Below are 22888 nucleotides of genomic sequence, written 5' to 3'. Positions count from 1 at the left end.
AAGAGAAAAATCACCCAAGAGGATGGCCCCACCACAATCCCTTCTCCTCCGTGCTCCCCTTAGGATTTTGGGTGCACACACAGAAGTGCCAGGCATGCTTTTAAGCAGCGGTCGGGATTCCACGAGGTTAACCATACGGGAGTCTGGTACCTTCACCACCACCCACTTGCTGGCCCAAGCTAGGTGAAAGTTAAATTCAGTATCTTGCATGTAAATATTAACTATTATTTGTCAAAGGCCAGTGGAGGACTAGAGGCCGATTCAATTATCCCCCAAGTACTGTTCCTTCCTCCACGCCAACGTCAAGGTCTGGCAAGGACAAGCGTACATGGACACAGAGATCTTTCAGGTCCACATACCGTTTTGCTACTAAAATGAACATGACTATTCCAAGACCTGTGATCTTTACCAAACACGCGTTACTGCGTCCCCTTATTAACGCTGTCAACCGCTCGGACTTGGCCTACGGAAACCAAAATGCCGGCCTCCAGGAGCCCGCATCCAACCCGCTCACGTGACGCACCGGGTCCCATCTTTGCCCGCCATTGCATCAGCCGATTGAGCTCCTCCTTCTCAGAAGCCACTTAATAAGCTGATTCGTGCTCAGATCGATTGACGTTTATACGGACCAATAATGTCTCGCAGAGTCAGGTGCAGGGGGGCGCTTTCCGGCGGCGTGCTCTGATTGGCCAGAGCGCTGCGGATTGCAGCCGGTGGTGGCTTGAGGCTGGTGGAGCTGCGCATCTTCGGGAGCAGGTAATTATAGGTGCCTGGCGGTGGGCTCTAAGAGAGGATCCAGGACCGCCATCCCGGGTAGATGCGGAGGGCTTCAAAGCCTAGGGAGGGATAAAGGGGTCGAGGAAGCGCGGCGGACACAGCGGGTCCCTGCGCCAGGCCCCGCGTGGCCTTAGGGATCAGGCCTGGGTTGGAGTGGGGTCCGAGTCTGGGCTGGACTGGGATCCGGCTGCAGCCCTGGGTCAGCTCCCTGGCATGCAGGGAACCGAGAAGCCTCGACTTTGGTACTATCCGGGTACCCGACCGAAGCTGAGTTTGTGTCTCCCGTGGTTGTAATCCGCTAGGGATCAGTGGAAGGGTGGAAGAGAATTGGACTAGATGGGTGGAGTCCCGCTGTGAGCCGTTCCCTAAGTTCTTAAGGTGAACTATTAATAAATAGCTGATACCGGTCCAGGTCCACCTGGACCATCATGGTCAGCTGTTACCAGGCTTTCAAACAGTTGCATTTCCCCGTGGGTTTGGAGTGCAGCATGGGAGTTCATTCCGAGCTTGCTGTTACTGTGTTAGTACCTCGCCGTGGAGTAAGTGTTCAGTAACTCCTGTGCTAGGTGCTCACGACTACTGTAATGGTTCCCGCTGGGGTGGAATTTACAGCCAGATCCCGAGATGGGCGCTAAAACAAGCCAGCAGATGCAAGACAGTATTAGGAAGGGAGACACTGATCAAGAAGGGGATGCGTCCTTAAATATGTTTATTTGGAATCGAAATCTCAAAAATGATACATAGGAAGGAAAAGGGAAGAAATAGGGGTAGGACAGAGAGCTTGCCTGGCAGGAGAGGAGCATGTTACAAGGTCCTGTGGCTGGAACCAGTGTGCTTTAAGGTAGGCAAGGCGTTTATGGCCCCTGTGGGTAGTGACACGTGAAGTCCTGCCTTTGTGCTGTCCTCACCCCATGCAGCCTAGCAATATGTTTATGCTGAATAAATGAATGAGTGGTGGGGGGGAGGGACACACAGCTTTTACTAGTTCCAGACATCACAGGGTGAACTATGATTAGTCAATATATTGATCTTCTTATGTAGGATCCTATATGTAGGTCCTATCGGGTCCGTAGTGCAGTTTCTTCTATATATGCAGGCGTTCCCCATGAAGGACATAGACTCTCATTCATTTTGATCCCCAACGCATAGTATGCATTCATCATGTTGAATGAGTAAGCAAAAATGGGAAATTCATGTGTCTTTTAGACTTTAACTTATTACCTGTTAGACGAGGAGAAATCAGTTTTCTGAAACAGCCATGATGTTTCTGCAAAATAAGAATTGCCGTAAGTTCACTTTAACCATTGAAGAGTCATTGAGAACCAGGATGAGTGGGGATGAGGAAAAATGTGGTGACCATGATTCTTTTCTTCTTTTTTGTTTTTTTTAATTTTTAAATAACACAGTTTTTGTTTTTTTTTTTTTTTTGGGTGAGGTTTTTGCTATAGGGCATGTGCGCTCGCCAGACAGAGACACAGAAAGCACGAAATCATGCCCCCCCCACCAGGGGGATGGTCATGCCGCAATCCCTTCTCCGTTCTCCTCTCGGGATCTTGGGCACGCACGCACATGCGCCCTTCGTGAGTTTTAAGCCACGGGGTCCGGGACTCGAACCGCGGTCGACTACATGAGAGTACAGCGACACAGCCATTACGCTAACTGCTGGTCCTGTGACCATGCTTCTTTAATAAAAACCTGAGCCTTGAGTCTCTGACAGGGACAGCAAGTCCCCATCTGTGGGATTTGGGTCAGCTCTTTGGCCCTCTCAGCCAGTATTTCACCATTTTTTGCCTAAGGGCTTTTTCTTGAGTAATGCATTGATTGAATTGTGAGTAAATGGATTGAAATCATGGTTAAACATCAATCTGAAAGTCAGGGTCTTGTGTTCATAGTGTACATCGTTTTTTTCTTGTAGCTTCCTCATAAGAAGAACATTTTTTTTTTTTTTGGAGAGGTTTTTGCTATAGGGTGCGTGCGCTCGCCAGAGAGACAGAGAGATAGAGAGATAGAAAGCAGGAAATCCCCCCCCAGGGGGGATGGCCACGCCGCAATCCCTTCTCCTCTTGGGATCTTGGGCACGCATGCACACGCGCCCGGCGTGAGTTTAAGCCACCGGGTCCAGGACTCGAACCGCGGTCAACTACGTGGGAGTCCAGCGACATAGCCATTACGCTAACTGCTGGTCCCAAGAAGAACATTTTTAGCTAAGCGACTTAATTTTTTTTTTGGAGAGGTTTTTGCTATAGGGTGCATACTCTCGCCAGCAAGACAGAGAGAGACAGAGATAGAAAGTGAGAAATCACCCCCCAGGGGAGATGGCCACACCGGCGCAATCCCTTCTCCTCCATTCTCCTCTCAGGATCTTGGGCACACGCACACACACGCCCAGCATGAGTTTAAGCCACCAGATCCAGGACTCGAACTGTGGTCGACTACATGGGAGTCCAGCAACATAGCCATTACATCAACTGTTGGTTTTTTTTTTTTTTTTTTTTTGGAGAGGTTTTTGCTATAGGGCTCCTGTGCTCGCCAGAAAGACAGAGACAGAAAGCAAGAATCGACTACATGGGAGTCTAGCGATGTAGCCATTACGCCATCTGTTGATCCCCTAAGTGACTTAAATATTATTATCCACTGTTTTATAGATTGTTTCGGTTCTAGTCTGTTGTGTTGCTAATAACAGAAAATACTTGATTCTGGGTAATTTGTAAACATGGGGGGTTTATTTATTTATTTTAAGAAAGAGATTTTTGCTGTAGAACACATGCGTTCGCCAGAGACAGAAAGCGAGAAATCACCCCCGAGGGGGAATGGCCATGTTGCAATCCCTTCTCCTCCATTCTCCCTCGGGATCTTGGGCACGCACGTACACGCACCCGGCGTGAGTTTAAGCCACCAGGTCTGGGACGCGAACTGCAGTTGACTACATGGGGGATCAGCAACATAGCCATTACGCTAACTGCTGGTCCCTAGAGACCAGCTCTTTACAGAAAAAGAATCCAACTCAGGCCAAGTGGCTTATTTAATGATAGAGTTGGGTCCAGACTTTCTGCACATTGGTGAAGTCTCCCCCTCAAGGACTTGGGCTGAGGACTGGAACCTGCATCTCGGAGCCTCTCCCTTCCCCAGTGGACATTTCTGCACTGTAAAGACCGAGGGTCTTTAGTCTCCTGTCCTAATTCCTGGGCTATGGCCGGACACCAAGTGGAAGCTGAATGAATGAATGAGCGCACGGATAAACCACCTCCTGCTCTACCTGGGGAGCTGGACCGCGCCCGCGCGGCTGATGGGAGGGCAGAATCTCGCAGCTGCTGTCTGCCGGCGCGGCAGGTTTCGTTTTGATGGTGATCTTGGCCTTGGACTTACAACCCAGAGGTTTTAGGATCAAACACCTTGTTCGTGTCCTGCTTGGACTTGGCTTGAGAAGCTAGGAGTATTATGTAATGCTTACTTATGTTTTAGTTTCAATTTCCCCTTTATCTTTTTCCTTTGGTTAGTTCTTTGGGGTGACTTTCAAGATGGACTCGACCCTCACAGCAAGTGACATCCGGTCCCGGTTTATAGATTTTTTCAAGAGAAACGAACATACGTATGTTCACTCCTCTGCCACCATCCCACTGGATGACCCCACGCTGCTCTTTGCAAACGCAGGCATGAACCAGGTAAGGGTTGCTTTTCTTTCTTCACGTATGCTTGCCAGAGGTGGGCCTGGTGGGGGAGAAAGCACCCCCTGTTACAGATTTGGGGACTCACACACATGTGCCAGGCAGGTTTTCCAAAGCACCAGGGCCAGGATTTGAACCGCTGTCAGCTGGGTGGGATCCAGCTCTCTTAACCACTAGGCTACAGATGACTTTCCTCTTCCTCTTGGTTTGTTTGTGCACAGAGGCAGCTGAGTAGTGAGAAAACACGGCCCCTGGCGTCGCACAGATCCCAGTCTGTCGGCCACCGCGTGATCTTGTGGAACCTCCCTCCCTGTCCAATCATTCATCTTCTCATGACTCAGTCCCTCAATATGTCTCACATTTGGCTCTTCCTCATCGCCTTTGCTACCGAGTGAACATGTTGGTTTTAGATTGAGCTCGTCCAGAAAGCTGTCAACCTGGGGAAGGTTTCGCTGCCTCAGCCTCCAGCAGGCGTTTGCCCTGCACAAGTGGTGTCACTGCAGTGGACCATGGGGCACTTGCTAGGCTACCTGTGCTTTGGCTCCTTCGAGCCACCTGCCCCTTGTAAGTGTCTGGGTTCCAGGCTCCAGGTTAAATCCCGAACTGCACAGTTTACATGTGGGCTTTTCTCGCCTGCCGCTTCCTGATCTGCCGCCTTGTAGAAGCTGATCCCCTTCCATTCTTGTTCTTTCTGTAGTTCAAACCCATCTTCCTGAACACGATTGACCCATCTCACCCTATGGCAAAGCTGAGCAGAGCTGCCAATACCCAGAAATGCATCCGGGCGGGGGGCAAACACAATGACCTGGATGACGTGGGCAAGGACGTCTATCACCACACCTTCTTCGAGATGTTGGGGTCCTGGTCTTTCGGGGATTACTTCAAGGTAAGCTCCGAGCAGAACCGGTAAGTTACATGGTCATTTCCATCGAGGGAACTGTTTCTATTGTAGTTTTGCTCTTTTTTTTTTTTTTAAGAATTATTTTAATTTTAACTCTATTCATTAGTAGTAGTTTCCAATTTGACCAGAGAGAGAGAGGGAAAGGGAGAAAGGAAGCTACCAGGTCTGGGACTTGAACCATGGTTGGCCATGTGGGAATCCAGCACCTTTAATCACCATGCCACCTGCTGGCCCTGTAATTTTGCTTGTTTAAAAATAAGAAATGTCATTTAGGAGATTCAGTAGCAAAAGGCATTTATTAAACCTAAAACTTCTTGGAAGTAGTACCTGTAATTTGATGGTTTTAATGTATTTTCAGACTTTTTAAAAATATAAATCGGCCCTGAATTTGGTTGAATTTGTAGTGAAGATGTAGTTTTGTATCCGTGTTCCTAGGATCTGGTCTTTTTCTAGGCATACTACATAGATTTTGGGTTGACTCTGTTTCTTTCTTTTTCAGGAATTGGCATGTAAGATGGCTCTGGAACTGCTCACTGAAGAGTTTGGCATTCCAGTGGAAAGACTTTACGTGACTTACTTCGGTGGGGATGAGGCAGCTGGCTTAGAACCAGATCTGGAGTGCAAGCAGATTTGGCAAAACTTGGGGTAAGAATGCAGCTCACTCATGGAGCACATGGAGGTATAGACTCTCTCTCCCTGAAGTCGCATTATCTAGAGTACACTGCCATTTCCTGTTTTGTAGGTTTTTATTTTAATACTTACTTCATTTTATTCATCATCATCATCATTTAATTTGACCAGAGAGCGAGCGAGAGAGAGAGAGAGAGAAAGTGAGAAGGTAAATCTCCAGATCCAGGACTTGAACCATGGTTGATCATGTGGGAGTCCAGCCCCTGTAGTTTTTTGTTTGTTTGAATTGCTAAAGGGTATGTGAGCTGGCCTGAAAGAGATGGACGGGAGAACACACTCCCATGAGGCACGGTCACACTCCAGTCCCTTCTCCTCCATTACTCCACCCTGTTGGATCTGGGGCACACACACCACATGCCCAGCATGTTTCTTAGGCCACCAGGGCCAGGATTTGATCTGCAGTTGGCCATGTGGGATCTGGCTCCCTTAACCACTAGGCCAGCTGGCCCCTGTGTTGTGCATTTGAGATGCAGTTGGGAATGACTGGGAGCATTACCTTTTCATACATTCATTGTATTGTACTTGAAAAATGAACAGTTGCGAAGAAAAGTAGTTCCTTCAGTTCTGGCCATGCTCAGCAAAAGTGTTTTCATTTGTCTATGTTCCTGTCTTGGCTTTATTTATCTCTCCGCATACTTTTACTGAGTTACAACCATAGAATACATACATTGGGTACTTGGAAAAGTCTTGATATATTTTTCTATGCAAAAATGCATCATGACTTTTCCATGCACCCAGTATTTTTATTGTGTTGTAGCCACTCTTTGAGAGGTTTTTGCTATAGGGCGCGTGCGCTCGCCAGACAGACAGAGAGAGACATAGAGACAGAATGCGAGAAATCACCCCCCAGAGGGGATGGTCACGCCACAGTCCCTTCTCCTCCATTCTCCTCTCGGGATCTTGGGCACGCACGCACACGCACCCGGCATGAGTTCTAAGCCACCGGGTCCGGGACGTGAACCGCGGTCGACTACGTGGGAGTCCAGCGACATAGCCATTACGCTAACTGCTGGCTTCCTAGCCACTCTTGAGGAGAGTCAGGCTCTGCCTCTTCAGCAGGGTTTACGTGCAGGCTTCGCATTCGTGATTGCCAAAGAACGTGACCTCTCTAGAGAAAATCGTCATGGTTTCTTTGGGATGGAGGATGCAAAATCCTGGCCAGCCACTCTAACTGGGCTTACCTTTTCTGCTCCGTACAGGCTGGATGACAGCAAAATCCTCCCTGGCAACATGAAAGATAACTTCTGGGAGATGGGCGACACGGGCCCATGTGGGCCCTGCAGTGAAATCCACTTTGACCGGATCGGTGGTCGGGACGCCGCACACCTCGTCAACCAAGACGACCCCAACGTGCTGGAGATCTGGAACCTTGTGTTCATCCAGTATAACAGGTGGCCGAGGGCTCCTGCTCTGAGCTCAGTGGAGGAGGAGTCCAGAGCGGCCTGGCTGTCTTAGTTGAAGGCCCTTTGTTACCTGGTCCCTGGCACACGAGCAGTGCTGACGCAGGCTCTAGACACATGGAGCCTTCGGCACACTCTTTATGTTTTATTTCTCAGTTTCCCCTCTGATGTCTGGGACAGGGCCGGGCTATTCCTTTTTTTTTTTGAGAGATTTTCACTGTAGGGCGCGTGCGCTCGCCAGACAGACAGAGAGAGACATAGAGACAGAAAGCGAGAAATCACCCCCCAAGGGGGATGGTCACGCCGCAATCCCTTCTCCATTCTCCTCTCGGGATCTTGGGCGCGCACGCACACGCGCCCGGCGTGAGTTTTAAGCCACCGGGTCTGGGACACGAACCGCGGTCGACTACGTGGGAGTCCAGCGACATAGCCATTACGCTAACTGCTGGTTCCCTGGGCTATTCCTTTATAAACACAGTACTTTTCTGAGGGCCACTCTTGTGGTGTCCTTCTTGCTGTAATCTGGGCCACTGTTTTAGAACTCATTTTCTTAAGGCCTGCCTCTCTCTCCAGTGCACCCCGCTGGGAATTTCTCCTTCCCTTCGTCTGCTCCCCTCTGCCTGCTGAGCCAGGCCGAGGCAAATGGCAAATAGCTTCACCCTGTAAACGGTGCTGTGCAAATGAGTTGTAGCCAGCAGGGACCGGGGAGGTGGCAGCCTGAGTCCCTGCCTCAACCTCTTCTTCTTCTGGGTCACGCAGGGAGACTGACGGCATTTTGAAACCTCTGCCCAAGAAGAGCATTGACACAGGGATGGGCCTGGAGCGACTGGTGTCTGTGCTGCAGAATAAGATGTCCAACTACGACACTGACCTGTTTGTCCCTTACTTTGAAGCCATTCAGAAGGTACTGGTCCTACTGCGAACACTGCAAGCTTCTGGGGGGTTGCCAGGCTGGACTCGTAGCGGTGCTGTCAAAGATGAAATGACCTTGGGGCCAATGCTTGGTATAGTGGTTAAGACACTCGACTCCCACATGGCTGACTGCGGCTCGAGTCCCAGATCTGATGGCTGGCTTTCTCACTTTCCCTCTCCCCACCTTTCTCTGGTGAGCATGCATGCTCTATAGCAAATTTAAAATAATAAGTTAAATAAATAATTCTTTTTTTTAAAAAAAGAAAAGACAATAATAGGACCAGCAGATGGCATAATGGTTACATTGCTGGACTCTCACACGGTTGACCGCAGTTCGAGTCCCAGACCCAGAGGCTTGAAACTCACACCAGACGTGTGTGCATACATGCCCAAAAGCCCACGAGGAGACTGGAGAAGAAGGGATTGGTGTGACCATCCCCCCGAGGGGGGTGATCTCTCGCTTTCTCTCTCTGTCTCTGTGGTGAGCACACATGCCCTATAGCGAAAACCTCTCTTAAAATGATAAATGATGAAATGGTCTTGTGTTTTGCCTGCTAAAGGTACCACGTCACCCTCTGTCCACTTCATTGCTGATGACATAAGGTTCAAGGCACAGGGCCCTGTCACTCTTGTGTGGGGGGACTGGCTAACGGCTCTTGACTCTCCTGTCAGTGTTCTCGGAGTTCTAGGATCTGGCAAGAATGGTCATCTTTTTTTTTTTTTTTTTAAAGAATATTATTATTTTTCAGTTTTGAACAGAGAGAGCGCAAGCCGCCAGGTCCGGGACTCAAACTGCAGTTGGCCATGTAGGAGTCCAGCGCCTTTAACTACCATGCCACCTGCTGGTCCTGGTCATCCCTTCTCCTAATGCTGCTCAGTCCTGCAGGGCCTTGGGCAGAGCAGCACCTGAGGGGCTGCTCCTGGTTTTTTCCGCAGGGCACAGGTGCCCGGCCGTACAGCGGGAAAGTCGGCGCTGACGACACTGATGGGATCGACATGGCCTACCGCGTGCTGGCTGACCACGCTCGGACCATCACGGGGCCGATGGCGGCCGGCCTGACAACACGGGGCGGGGGTGAGTGTGTTCAGACTGCCGCGGGAGTCCCCTGACTCCTTATGGAACTTACACTTTATGATGGCTTCCTCTGTCTTCTGGGAAGTTAGGGGCATGTCCCTCCCTTTTGAATGAAAGCATGAAGGGAGTTTCAGCTCAGGGTGGGGAAGGTATTGACTCACCCCAGGAAACCATTACTGAAAGCAGGGCCTGGACCAGGGCATCAGCTTGCATCTGGGCCTATTTCCTGTTTCCCTCTTTGGGTAGTTGTACGTGGGAGGACAATAACTCAGGTTTATCCTGGATCGTTGTCGTGTTTGAGGGTGTGTTTGAGGGTATGTTATGGAGTTTCACGGTGGAATTAATCTTGACCTTGAGGAGTGCAAAAAGAAGTAGGCTTCGGATAAAAGAAAGTCTCAGAAAGAGCAAGACCAAAAGTTGTGCATGCGCTTTGGGAAAAGTTCCAAAGACGCACGGCCAGACCCTCCCCTGTGACCAGTGTCTAACGGGGACCAGTTCTTCCTCCTACAGGTACGTGCTACGCCGGATCCTACGCCGGGCTGTCCGCTACTCCCATGAGAAACTCAACGCCAGCCGGGGCTTCTTCGCCACGTTGGTGGACGTCGTGGTCCAGTCCCTGGTAGGCTCCTGCCCCAGGCCCTCTCCCGTACTAGCGCGTGGTTGGGGAGCGCGAGGCAGGGACGCAGCACGCTGTGCACGGGCATCCTTGAGAGCAGTCTCGGCTTCATCAGGCCCTGCACCTATTCCCCGTTTGTCAGGGAGATGCATTTCCTGAGCTAAAGAAGGACCCCGACATGGTGAAGGACATCATTAATGAAGAAGAAGTACAGTTTCTCAAGACCCTCAGCCGAGGGCGTCGCATCCTGGACAGGAAAATCCAGAGCCTGGGAGACAGCAAGACCATCCCCGGTGAGGACCAGTCCGTGCCACGGTCCACCTGCCGGCTTTTCTTTCTGGGGAAGGCGAGCCTCTTCCCTCTTCCCCAAATAGACAAGGGGCTTCTGTGACCCCTGGGACAAATGTAGTTGGTTACAGTACTTTTGCTGGAAAATGAGATTTACAGCAAAATTACAAAAGTACTAAGACTAGGTCATCAGGGAAATCATGATGTATTTTTCTGTGTAAAAATATTTAAGCAGTGGGGACCAGCAGTTAGCATAATGGCCGTGTCGCTGGACTCCCATGTAGTCGACTGCGGTTCGAGTCCCAGACCCAGTGGCTTAAACTCACGCTGGGCATGTGTGCGTGCGTGCCCAAGATCCTGAGAGGAGAATGGAGGAGAAGGGATTGCGTCATGGCCATCCCCCGTGGGGGGTGATTTCTTGCCTTCTGTCTGTCTGTCTCTTGCTGGCAAGCACACACGCCCTATAGGAAAAAATCTCTACCAAAAAAAATTTTTTTTAAGCAGTACAGAAGTGGGTGGACCCGTCGAGAGGTGGATCTCACAGGGCTGATTGTGCAGTTGAGTCCTGGACCTGACAACTTGAAAAACATGCCAGATGTATGTGTGTGTTCCAAAGCCCACAAGTGGGGAGAAAGAGAAGGGGCGGTGGAGTGACCATGCCCGCCCCCTTTCTTTCTCTGATGAGCACGTGTGCCCTCTGGCAATTGGAAAAAAGGAAAGAAAAACCTTACCATATAATACAGAAGGAAGAAGTAGAAATCCTCTTTCCCAGACTCATTTTTCAGAGGTGATGACTCTTAGGCAGTTGGTACATAATTAATTATTCAGGATTTTCTCTATTTACGTGTAAATACAGGTAAGGGTGTATGCATGTACTCTGGATAGGATATGTGTATTTTTTAAACAAAAATGGGAACATTTGATATATACTATTTTGGCATTGCTTTCGTTTTGGTCAGATGAGAAAGTTAATTCCAAAGTTTCTTTCTTTCTTTTTTAAGTTTACTATAGAGCATGTGTGCTCACTAGTGAGAAGAAGAAAGAAGACACCCCCCCACCACCACCAGGGGTGTGGCCAGGCCACGATCCCTTCTTCATTCTCCTCTCAGGATTTGGGGCACGCACACATGTGCCTGATGTGTCTTTCAGGCCACCAGGTCTGGGACTCGAAGCACGCAGTCAGCCATGTAGGTTCCAGCTGCCTTAACCACCACGCCTCCAGATGGCCTTTTTCTTTTCAATTGACATATGAAGCATAAGGTTTGATGGATTTTCGCAAACACAACATACTTGTTCAGATGGAGGAACGGAAGTTTTGTGGGAGACCTCCGTGCTTCCTCTAAGTCAATCCGGAGGTGGATTTTGACAGGCACCGCGGACCCTACTGACCTCTCTTGTCACTTTTTTCCATTCTGTTCCTCCCAGCATCCTCGTGGAAGGGCTTAGCGTGGGAAAGCAGGGGTCTGTCCACTTCGTTTGACACTCTCCTTTGTACTGTGCAGGTGACACTGCTTGGCTCCTGTATGACACCTATGGGTTTCCGGTGGATCTCACGGGACTGATTGCCGAAGAGAAGGGCCTGGTGGTGGACATGGATGGCTTCGAAGAGGAAAGGAAATTGGCCCAGGTATAAATTTGCACCGTGAATGGGAAACCCAGCACCTGCTGGCATGAGGCCTCTGACGTTCTGTTTTTCCTTCCATCGAAGCCTTTGACATTGTTTCCCCTAGGCCAGTGGTTCTCAACTGGGGACAGTTCTAGGCGGCATTTGGCCATGATGTCTGAAGACATTTTTGTTTTTCGCAGCTGGGGCAGGGTGCCACTGTCTCGGTAGAGGCCAAGGACACTACTTAACATTCTACGGTGCAAGAGAACAGCCCACGGCAGAGGCAGCGTGGCTCCAGACATCAGGAGCAGCAAGCTGAAAACCCTGTTGCAGAGCTCTCGTTGGGCACAGTTTAGGAACCATGAGCTCTTCAGACTTCTGTCTTTGCTAGCCAGGGTCACGTGTGCTTGTCTCTCTCCCTGGCAGCTGAAATCCCAGGGCAAGGGAGCTGGCGGGGAAGACCTCATCATGCTGGACATCTATGCCATTGAAGAGCTCCGGGCAAAGGGTCTGGAGGCCACAGATGACTCTCCGAAGTATAATTACCTCTCGGACTCCAGTGGTAACTACGGTATGTTCTGGGCTTCCCCACCTTCTGAGCTCTCTGCCCATCTGTGGTTTTAAGGGACAAGTCTCAGGTACGCAGCAGCGCTCCGACAGCCTCTCCTGTGACGCGGTACGGTCCTGCTGTGCACTTTCTCGCTCACAGAAACCCTTGGCTGGAGATTTTTTTTTCTTTTTTTTTAAGAATTATTTATTTGGGACCAGCAAATGGCATAATGGTTACATCGCAGGAGTCCCATGTAGTTGACCACAGTTCAAGTCCCGGATCCGGTGGCTTGAAACTCACGCTGGGCACCTGTATGTGCATGTTCAAGATCCTGAGAGAAGAATGGAGAAGGGATTACAGTGTGGCCATCCCCCCAAGGGGTGATTTCTCACTTTCTGTCTCTGTCTCTCCAGTGAGCACATGCACCCTATAGCAAAAAACTCTTTAAAAAAAAAAATTAATTGCCTTTTTTTTAAAGAATGGTTTAACTTTATTTATTTTAATTTGATCAGAGAGGGACAGATCAAGAGAAAGAAAGTGAGAAAGTAAGCAGCTAGGTCTAGGACTTGAACCACAGTTGGTCATGTGGGAGTCTGGTGACGTAATTGCTGTGCCATCTGCTGGTCTCTGCTTTTGCTTCTTTGTCCTGGCAAAGAACAATCTTACACCTACATCTATCTGAGCAAACCCGTGCAATGAATACGGTCTCTGCGAGCCGACCTTGGACTCAGGAGTTTATTACTGATGTTAAAGTTCTACCAACCAGGTCCACAAAGTTTCTGCTCCGTAGCTCAGGGTGACCAGCTGTCCCCATTTAAACACTGAAGGCCTGTGTCCCAGCAAACCCGTCAGTCCTAGAAACCAGGACGAGTTGGTTGCCTGACTGGGTGTTGCATTCTCTGATAGAGAACCAAGATGTTAAGCCCTTTTGTGGAGTCTAAAGGATTTGCTTTCAAAATAACATTAGACGATTCGGGCCTGAAGAGGGTTGGAGAAAGAGAACTCAGCAGAAGCCTGCTAAGGGAGAACATTGTCGCTGACCCTGTCTCTCCCGGCCCCCTCCCGCATTCCCTTCGAGCAGTGTTTGAGAGCACAGTGGCCACGGTGCTGGCTCTGCGCAGGGAGAAGATGTTTGTGGCAGAGGTGTTCACGGGCCAGGAGTGTGGAGTGGTGCTGGACAGGACCTGTTTCTACGCCGAGCAAGGAGGGCAGACCTACGACGAAGGCTACCTGGTGAAGGCTGACGACAGCAGTGAAGACGTGAGCCCACACTCCTCCTTAGCCAGGGAGGGCCAGGCGTGCAGCCGGGGGCAGACTGGATGGGCCTTTGTTTGGTTCCACGGTCCACGTTTCCGAGCTGAGGGAGCTGCTGCTCGTACCTGTTGCTCTGCAGCAGTTAAGTGCCCTCGCAGGAAGATCCTTGGGGCGGCAGCTCTGAAGGGCAGGCGTCCTTCCACTCAGCTCGGCCTCTGCCCTGCCCTTGCCCGCTGTGGTCTGGGATGAGCTACCTCGTCTCCCCAGGCTTCCCGTTCCATAGGGTGGCTTTGGAATTCTCTAAGATGCTCCTTAGAATGGTGTGTGTACATGCGTTTAATTTCTATGATAGCATTAATGGTGGGTGTGTGTGTGTATGTAATCTACATGTGATTTATAGAAAATTTATTTATTGGTCTCCTCCTGACCTGTAGAAAACCGAGTTCACAGTGAAGAACGTGCAGGTGCGAGGAGGGTACGTGCTGCACGTCGGGACCATCTACGGCCACTTGAAAGTGGGGGACCAGGTCCGGCTGTTCATTGACGAGGTGAGCTCTCTGTGCTGGCACCCACTGGAGCGGATTTCGCTCAACTCCTCCCTTGGCTCCCCGTGGAATTATACGCAGAGTGCAGGAGTCGATTCCGGTGCGTTCTGTGGGGTGCAGCCGTGTGTTCAATCTGTACGTTCCCAAGTCAGTATTCGCCGTGAGTTGAGCTGAGACCCTACAGACTTGTTTACATGGATTGCTTTAGAAAGAACTACTGGGACCAGCAGATGGTGTAACGTTATATCCCTAGACGCCCATGTTCAAGTCCCAGACCCAGCGACTTAAACTCACCCCGTGGGGCCGGCAGGTGGCATGGAGGTTAAGGGCACTGGACTCCCATATGGCCGACTACAGTTTACTTTCCCTTTCTCTCTGTGTCCCTCTCTGAGCAAATTAAAACAAATAAAGTTTTTTTTTTTTTTGAGAGGTTTTTCACTATAGGGCGCGTGCGCTCGCCAGGCAGAGACATAGAGACAGAAAGCGAGAAATCACCCCCCAGGGGGGATGGTCACGCCGCAATCCCTTCTCCTCCATTCTCCTCTCAGGATCTTTGGCACGCAGGCACACGCGCCCGGTGTGAGTTTTAAGCCACCGGGTCCGGGACGCGAACCAGGGTCGACTACGTGGGAATCCAGTGACATAGCCATTACGCTAACTGCTGGTTCCCAAAAACAAATAAAGTTAACTAAAATAATTCTTTATAAAATAACACCGGGCACATGTGTGCATGCCCAAAATCCCGAGGAGAATGGAGGAGAAGGGATTGTGGTGTGGCCCTTTCCCCTGGGGAATGATGTCTTACTTTCTGTCTCTCCGGTGAGCACACATACCCTATAGCAAACATCTCTCAAAAAAAAAAAAAAAAAAGAAACAAACAAACATTAACCTCAAATACTTTTTCAGGAGCCGAGGAGTCACTAAGAACTAGGTTCGGGGGCTGGCAGGTGATGTGGTTGAGGCGCTAGACTCCCACATGGCCGACCACAGTTGGCGTCCTAGATCTCATGGCTTCGTTTCTCACTTTCTCTCTCTCTCTCTCTCTGGCCAAATTAAAATATAGTAATAATAAAGAAAATTAAATAATTCTTTAGAAAGAGAGCTAGGCCCTGTCACATGTGACGGAGCTCTGGAATAGCCATAGCACTGTACCTTCAGCACCTAAAGCCCTGGCTGAGGCTGCGGCCCAGCAGCTCCCCACCTGGGCCTCCACCATCGCTCTGAGATTCGCCCTGGATTTCCAGATCCAAGAAGATAGCTAGTAGATCCATTTTCCAGGCCGGCAGGTGGCAATTTTTGTTTTCAAATTTTGTTTATTTTTATTTTTTTAATTTTTCGTTTTAACTTTTAAAGATTTATTTATTTATTCATGTATTTATTTTAATTTGACCAGAGAAAGACAGAGAGAAAGGGACAGAGAAAGTGAGAAAGCAAGCCACCATGCCTGAGACTCAAACCGTGGTCAACCATATGGTGGTGTCTAGCACCTTAACCACCATGCCACCTGCTGGTCCCTATTTTTTTTTTTTTTTAAGAATTAGTTAATTTTATTAATTATTATTATTCAACTTGACTAGAGAGAGAGAGAAAGCTGCCAGGTCTGGGACTCAAACTATGGTCTATCATGTGGAAGTCCAATGCCGCAACTACTATGCCAACTGCCAGTTCCATATTTTATTTAAGATTCTGCTGTAGGGCATGTGTACTCACCAGACAGTCTGGGGGGTGGGGGGCATTCCCACAATCCTTTCTCCTCCATTCTCTTTGGCTTTGGGGCATGTACACATAAGCACCTGCTGTGTCCCTAAAGCCCCGGGGTCCAGGGCTCAAACCGTGCGGGCGGCCCCATGGGATCCAGCCACCTTGACCACCACACCATCGGCTGGGCCCTCAGTTGGCAGTCTGTGAAGGGCCAGATAGCTAACATTTCTGGCTTTGTGGGCCATCGGTCTGCCACAGTTCTTCAGCTCTGCTGTTGTGATGCACGCGCAGCCAGATACCATGGAAAGGAACGGATGAGGCTGTGTTCCTAAAGCTCTTCCTGACGGCTGGTGCTAGCAGACCACAGCCGGATTTGGTCCACGGGCCACGGTTTGCCAGAGGAGAGGGAGGGCAGATTGCCTCCCTTTAAGCACATACCTCGCTTCCGTTAATAACAATAACCCGTTCTCCAGAACTTAGTCATGTGGCCACACTTGGCTACCAGGGCAGCTGGAAAGTATGGTTTTCATCCTGGCAGCCATGCCCCCAACCCTAAATCCCGGGACGTGGGGAGGAGAGCAGGTACTGGGCACGGCCGGCTGCTGACCTCTCCTCTGCCCTCTGCCCTCTGCCCTCTGCAGCCCCGACGGAGACCTGTCATGAGCAACCACACAGCTACCCACATTCTGAACTTTGCCCTGCGCTGCGTGCTCGGCGAAGCTGACCAGAAAGGCTCCCTGGTGGCTCCTGACCGCCTCCGGTTTGACTTCACCGCCAAGGGAGCCATGTCTACCCAACAGATCAAGAAAGCCGAAGAGATTGCGAATGAGATGATCGAGGCGGCCAAGGTAGGTTGGATCGCGGTGAAGCCCCTGGGTCGCGAACTTCCCGCCCCACAGTCACGCTCCTCCTGCAGAGCCTCAGAAATCAGTAATTTTGCTCCACTGTCCCAGCTCTGTCCTGCACGCAGATTTGCTTAAAGTGGGAATCCTCCGACCTGCTTTTGTAGGGATGTGGGGGCTAGGGGTCGAGGTGGGGTGAGTCTGCCCTGCCTCCTCCCCAGGATGGTGGAGCTCTTGCGTATCCACATGGAGCGGACATGGTTCCCAGTTTAATGGCAGCTGGAGACCCCGTCTTGATCCTCAGCTGTGTGTGTGCTGTTATGGGAGGCTCAGGGCGCCTGCCGGGCAGAGCCAGGCCAGGACCCCAGTCCTGCCTGTGGGGCCACGCTCTCCTCTCCTCCCCTGTGCCTCCAGAAGAGATCTTACCTAGCTGTCTCTGTCCTTCCTAGCCTGTCTACACCCAGGATTGCCCCCTGGCGGCAGCAAAAGCTATCCAGGGCCTGCGGGCCGTGTTCGATGAGACCTACCCTGACCCTGTGCGAGTCGTCTCCATCGGGGTCCCGGTGTCCGAGCTGCTGGATGACCCCTCCGGTCCTGCTGGCTCCCTGACTTCTGTGGAGTTCTGTGGGGGGACGTGAGTGCTTCGGGGGCAGGGGCAGAAGGGGGTGGGCCGACCTGCTTTTGTAGGGATGTGGGGGCTAGGGGTCGAGGTGGGGTGAGTCTGCCCTGCCTCCTCCCCAGGATGGTGGAGCTCTTGCGTATCCACATGGAGCGGACATGGTTCCCAGTTTAATGGCAGCTGGAGACCCCGTCTTGATCCTCAGCTGTGTGTGTGCTGTTATGGGAGGCTCAGGGCGCCTGCCGGGCAGAGCCAGGCCAGGACCCCAGTCCTGCCTGTGGGGCCACGCTCTCCTCTCCTCCCCTGTGCCTCCAGAAGAGATCTTACCTAGCTGTCTCTGTCCTTCCTAGCCTGTCTACACCCAGGATTGCCCCCTGGCGGCAGCAAAAGCTATCCAGGGCCTGCGGGCCGTGTTCGATGAGACCTACCCTGACCCTGTGCGAGTCGTCTCCATCGGGGTCCCGGTGTCCGAGCTGCTGGATGACCCCTCCGGTCCTGCTGGCTCCCTGACTTCTGTGGAGTTCTGTGGGGGGACGTGAGTGCTTCGGGGGCAGGGGCAGAAGGGGGTGGGCGGCTGCCTCTTAGGAGTTGGGCGTCACCCGTTGAGGGTGGGGACAAGTGGCGAGACTACCTCCTATCTTTGCAAAACACGCAGCCATCTTAGAAACAGCCAGACAGTTCCAAGAAGCCTGGGGACAAGGCTATTCTTACGGCCACAGTGGAACTCAGCCAGGGTGCAGGGGTTCGTGCAGGGGCACAGCAGCTTTGTGAGGGAGAATTACCCCATTTTGTGAGTGAGAAAACGAGGCTGAGAGCTGGTGCCTTGCGCAGGGTCTGGATGTTTTCCAGCCGGGCTTTGTCCTTCTCTTTTCCCCTTCTTCCTGCTTCTCCCACCCTCATTCAGCTCTGGCTGTGTCCCCGAATGTCCTTAAATACAAGGGGCCTTTGCCCTCTGTCACCTCGAGAGCCCCGGGGGCTTACCTGACAGGTCCCCGCGGCCTGGTCCCCGGCTCCCACAGTGCAGGAGAGAGGCCCGCGTGCCACGGCTCCTCGTCACCCCGGCTTTGCACTCTGCCCTCCAGCCACCTGCGGAACTCCAGTCACGCGGGGGCTTTCGTGATTGTGACTGAAGAAGCCATCGCCAAGGGGATCCGGAGGATCGTGGCCGTCACAGGTGCCGAGGCCCAGAAGGTGAGCATCTCGGGCTGGTTTGCAGCAGATTTGAACGAGGCAGGAGGAGCCCGGCCTGGAAGCTAGGGGGTAGACAGTTACGCGGTCAGGGTGAAGGTGCAGACCTAGCTACTCCCAGGGGCCCGCTCACCCTGCGCGGCAGCCCCCAGATGCCAGCGCAGACGTCCTAGCTGCTGCGGGCTTGGTGTGGACTGTGCACACCCTGGCTTGGCTGCAGCGTCAGGCACCCCCGCGCTTCCTGTGTGTCCCTGGGGGGGCCCAGTCTGCGGTGCGTGGAGAGCGGCGCTTGTTCTGGGGGTAGCATGTCCAGGGCGTGCTGAAGCCCGGTGGGTGCTCATCTCCTGGGGTGAGGGGCACTCATGACTCGTGAGTTCTCGGACCCCCGAACCTGGTGCGGGTGCAGCCTTGCTGGTCAGGGGTGGAGAAGGTGCTCTCTCCTGGGGTACGGTGTGCCAGTACCTGGTCCCTGAAGGAAAGAGCCCTCTGCTCTCACGGGCCTGTTGCTCCAAAGCCGCCTTCGGCGCTTCCACCACCGTACAGAGAACAGCGAGGCCCTGGTCACCTCCCCTGGAGGTCACCACTCTGACTGTCCTCCGTCCAGGCCCTGAGGAAAGCGGAGAGTTTGAAGAAGTCTCTCTCTGCCATGGAGGCCAAGGTGAAGGCCCAGACCGCACCGAACAAGGACGTGCAGAGGGAGATTGCCGACCTGGGCGAGGTAGGGCAGCCCGCTCCCTCCCTTAAGATGCTCCCTGTCCTTACAGCATTTGCACTGGGGCCAGCAGGTAGCGTGGTGGTTAAGGGCACTGGACTCCCACATGGCCGACTGCGGTTCGAGTCTTGGACCTGGTGATTTACTTTCTTACTTTCCCTCTCTTTCTCTTTCTCATTCTGTCCCTCTCTGGTCAAATTAAAATAAAAAACAAAAACATAGGACCAGCAGTTGGTGTAATGACTATGTTGCTGGACTCCCACGTAGTCAACCGCGGTTTGAGTCCTGGACCCGATGGCTTAAGTTCATGTTGGGTGCGTGCATGTGCGTGCTCAAGATCCTGAGAGGAGAATGGAGGAGAAGGGATTGCAGCGTGGCCATCCCCTGGGCGGTGATTTCTCGCTTTCTGTCTCTCTGTCTCTCTCCATCTTTCTGGCGAGCACACGCACCCTACAGCAAAAACCTCTAAAAAAAATAAAAATAAAAACCAAAAACAAAACCACTCGTATTGGCTGGCCACATCCTGGCTTTCAGGGGGCCAGGCCTTTGGGCCGTCTCCTATTGTCCTAGGGCCTGGCTGGGACCTCCCTGACCCTGGCCTGTAGCCACAGGGTTGAGGGTTAGGGGAGGCAGGAGGGTGCTGCTGTCTGAAGCCAGCCTGGGGCTCACTGCTGTTCAGCGTCCACTGCTGTTCACCACCTTGGGCAGCTGGTCGGTCTCACATGAGAGTTCGGGCTCTATCCTGCTCCTCCTCTGGGCCCTGCTGTCACAGCTGCTGCGATGCGCAGAGTGACCATCTCGGACCGGCAGATGCCCTGGTGTTTCCTTCCCTCCCGTTTCGGACAGTAGTGGGAGGACATCGGTTCAAAGCGAGAACCGGACTGGGCCGGGCCTCACCTCCTGGTGGTCTTCCTGCCTGCTCCAGGCCCTGGCCACCGCCGTCATCCCCCAGTGGCAGAAAGATGAGCTGCGGGAGATGCTCAAATCCCTGAAGAAGGTCATGGACGACCTAGACCGGGCCAGCAAGGCCGACGTCCAGAAGCGAGTGAGTCCTGGTCTGGGCATGCTGGTGGCTGGGAGCTGGGCTCCCTGGGCACAGACTGGCGGGACTGCCGTCTTGGCGGGTCGGCCTCCGCTGAGCAGCTCCGGGCTTCCCCCTGCAGGTGTTGGAGAGGACAAAGCAGCTCATTGACAGCAACCCCAACCAGCCCCTGGTCATCCTGGAGATGGAGAACGGCGCCTCGGCCAAGGCAGGGCCAGCTCCCTCGGTCTCACTGGCCTTCTGGTGGCTGTCTGAGGGCCACTGTCTGGGGTTGGGGTTGGCTGGGCCGAGGGAGGAGACCTGGTGACTGGCAGGGGAGCTCCTGGCAGGGGAGCTCCTGGCAAGGGAGGAGCAGCCCCCCAGAGGTGGGAGGCCAGCCTTGGAGACAGAGGGCAACGGGGCCTGTGCGTGGGGCCTTGGCCAGCAGCTGTTCTCGGAAGGGCCTGTGGGCTATGGGCAGGCTCTGAGAGCCAAGCCCACCGTGGGCTGCAGCCTGATGCTAGCTTCTCCCCTCAGGCCCTGAACGAAGCCTTGAAGCTCTTCAAGACGCATTCCCCGCAGACGTCTGCCATGCTCTTCACGGTGGACAACGAAGCCGGCAAGATCACGTGCTTGTGTCAGGTGCCCCAGGTCAGAGCTGCTGCCTGCTCGAGACCCCACCCCTGCACCTGCAGGCAGTGTCTCCGTGGCTTTTCAGAGGGTGGCGTTCTTCCGTTTGTTTGTGGAGACCTCATTAGAAACAGCCATTCTCCTGCCCCATGTCCCTTTCCCCAGTCCCCTCACCCCTGGGCCTCCTCCTTGGTGAACAATGTTAGCCATGCCTCCCGACACCCAGCTTCGCCCGACCCTGCTCGTGTCCTGGCAGTGGCCACCGTGTCCCAGCCGTGGTGTCTGCCCCAACCCCTGGCAGCAGCACCCGGCCTGGGGGTAGTTTTTGACTCCTCGTCCTTTTTCTTTCCCTGCACCCCTCCTGCAACCCCATCCTCTGTCCTCACCCTCACACCCCTTCCTGTCTTCTAGAACGCAGCCAACCGAGGCCTAAAAGCCAGCGAGTGGGTGCAGCAGGTGTCAGGCCTGATGGACGGCAAAGGCGGCGGCAAGGACGTGTCCGCCCAGGCCACGGGCAAGAACGTGGGCTGCCTGCAGGAGGCGCTGCAGCTGGCCACTTCCTTCGCCCAGCTCCGCCTGGGAGATGTGAAAAACTGAGGGGAGGGGTGGCCTCCTCTGGAAAGCATCTCCCCCTCACCCAGTTCTCCACCTGCCACAAGGACATTTGAATCTGGGGGTCTTTAACAGCTCCATCCGTCCTCCTAACCCAGCAGTGACCAGAACATGCCCGGGAGCCATCCTGGGACTCAGGCCCGAGGGCCCTGTCAACGCCACCGTCTAAAGCCACTCCCCTGAGATTGCTGTTACCATCATCATGCTCCCATCTCTAGATAACAGTTCCCTGCCGACCTGAGGCTTCTAGGTCCACAGGCAGGAATCGTTTTTGCCGCGGAGAATAAAAGGACCATGTGCAATACTTGATGACGCTGTGTGAGCTCCACTCCCCCCACTCCTGCTCCAGCTGACAGCTCTTGGTTCCTCAGTGTATGCAGAATAAATGCTGCCCCAAACATGGCCAACGAGAACGGAGACCCTGGTCCGGCCCTGAGCCCAGTTCGCCCAAGTCTGGAGACAGCTGGGCTGCGAAACTAGTGTGCAGGAGGTACTGGGCTCTGGGTACGGAGTGACCAGGACAGTCCTTGAGCAGGGCAGGGGAAACACCAAGTCGTTACACAAATGCAAGGGGACTTTGAAAAGTTCGTGGGAAATGAAACAGTACAGGTTTGTTTTAGTGCAAAAAATAAAACAGCTTTTTCATAATACATATCTTCCATGAACTTTCAAAAAGTTTATCAAGGGGTGGCCAGCAGGTGGCATGATGGTTAAGGGTACTGGACTTCCCATGTGGCTGACCATGGTTCAAATCCCAGACCTGGTGGCTTGCTTTCTCACTTTCTTTCTCTCTGACACACACTCTGTCCCTCTCTGGTCTAAATAAATAAACTTAAAATATAGAGTTAAATAAAATAATTCTTTTAAAAAAAAGTTTATCGGGAACCAGCAGTTAGCGGAATGGCTATGTCACTGGACTCCCACGTAGTTGACCGCTGTTCACGGTGGCTTAAAACTCACACCGGGTGTGTGTGCGTGCGTGCCCAAGATCCCGAGAGGAGAATGGAGGAGAAGGGATTGTGGTGTGACCATCCCCCCTGGGGGTGATTTCTCGCTTTCTGTCTCTATGTCTCTCTCTCTGGCGAGCGCACACGCCCTTAGGCAAAAACTGCTCCAAAAAAAAAAAAAAGTTTATCAAGGGGCCAGCAGATGGCGTAGTGATTATGTTGATGGACTCCCACATGGCCCACCCCTAGTGGCTTCAGAATCATGTGTGTGTGGTGCACATGCCCAAGATCCCTGGAGAATGGAGAAGAGATTTCCATTTGGATCCCCCCAGGAGGT

At 52.5% G+C, this 22888-nt stretch overlaps 1 protein-coding gene across 1 annotated transcript; it reads left to right on the top strand.

The window, feature by feature from the left end:
* The first annotated feature begins 669 nt into the window (after window positions 1–669).
* Window positions 670–21913, top strand: AARS1 (alanyl-tRNA synthetase 1). The gene is given in 22 exon segments (XM_006172166.3): window positions 670–756; window positions 4275–4439; window positions 5140–5328; window positions 5843–5988; window positions 7233–7424; window positions 8193–8337; window positions 9282–9381; window positions 9384–9420; window positions 9931–10039; window positions 10179–10329; window positions 11827–11951; window positions 12357–12501; window positions 13562–13740; window positions 14169–14282; window positions 16622–16828; window positions 17272–17456; window positions 18524–18632; window positions 19234–19347; window positions 20267–20386; window positions 20505–20591; window positions 20900–21013; window positions 21404–21913. Coding segments are annotated over 21 exon segments (2898 nt in total). The 5' UTR covers window positions 670–756; window positions 4275–4295; the 3' UTR covers window positions 21590–21913.
* Window positions 21914–22888: the final 975 nt, after the last annotated feature.

The sequence above is a fragment of the Tupaia chinensis genome, unplaced genomic scaffold, assembly GCF_000334495.1.
Source record: "Tupaia chinensis unplaced genomic scaffold, TupChi_1.0 Scaffold000355_1, whole genome shotgun sequence".
Lineage (NCBI taxonomy): Eukaryota > Metazoa > Chordata > Mammalia > Scandentia > Tupaiidae > Tupaia > Tupaia belangeri.
This window is presented reverse-complemented; position numbering and strand designations above follow the sequence as displayed.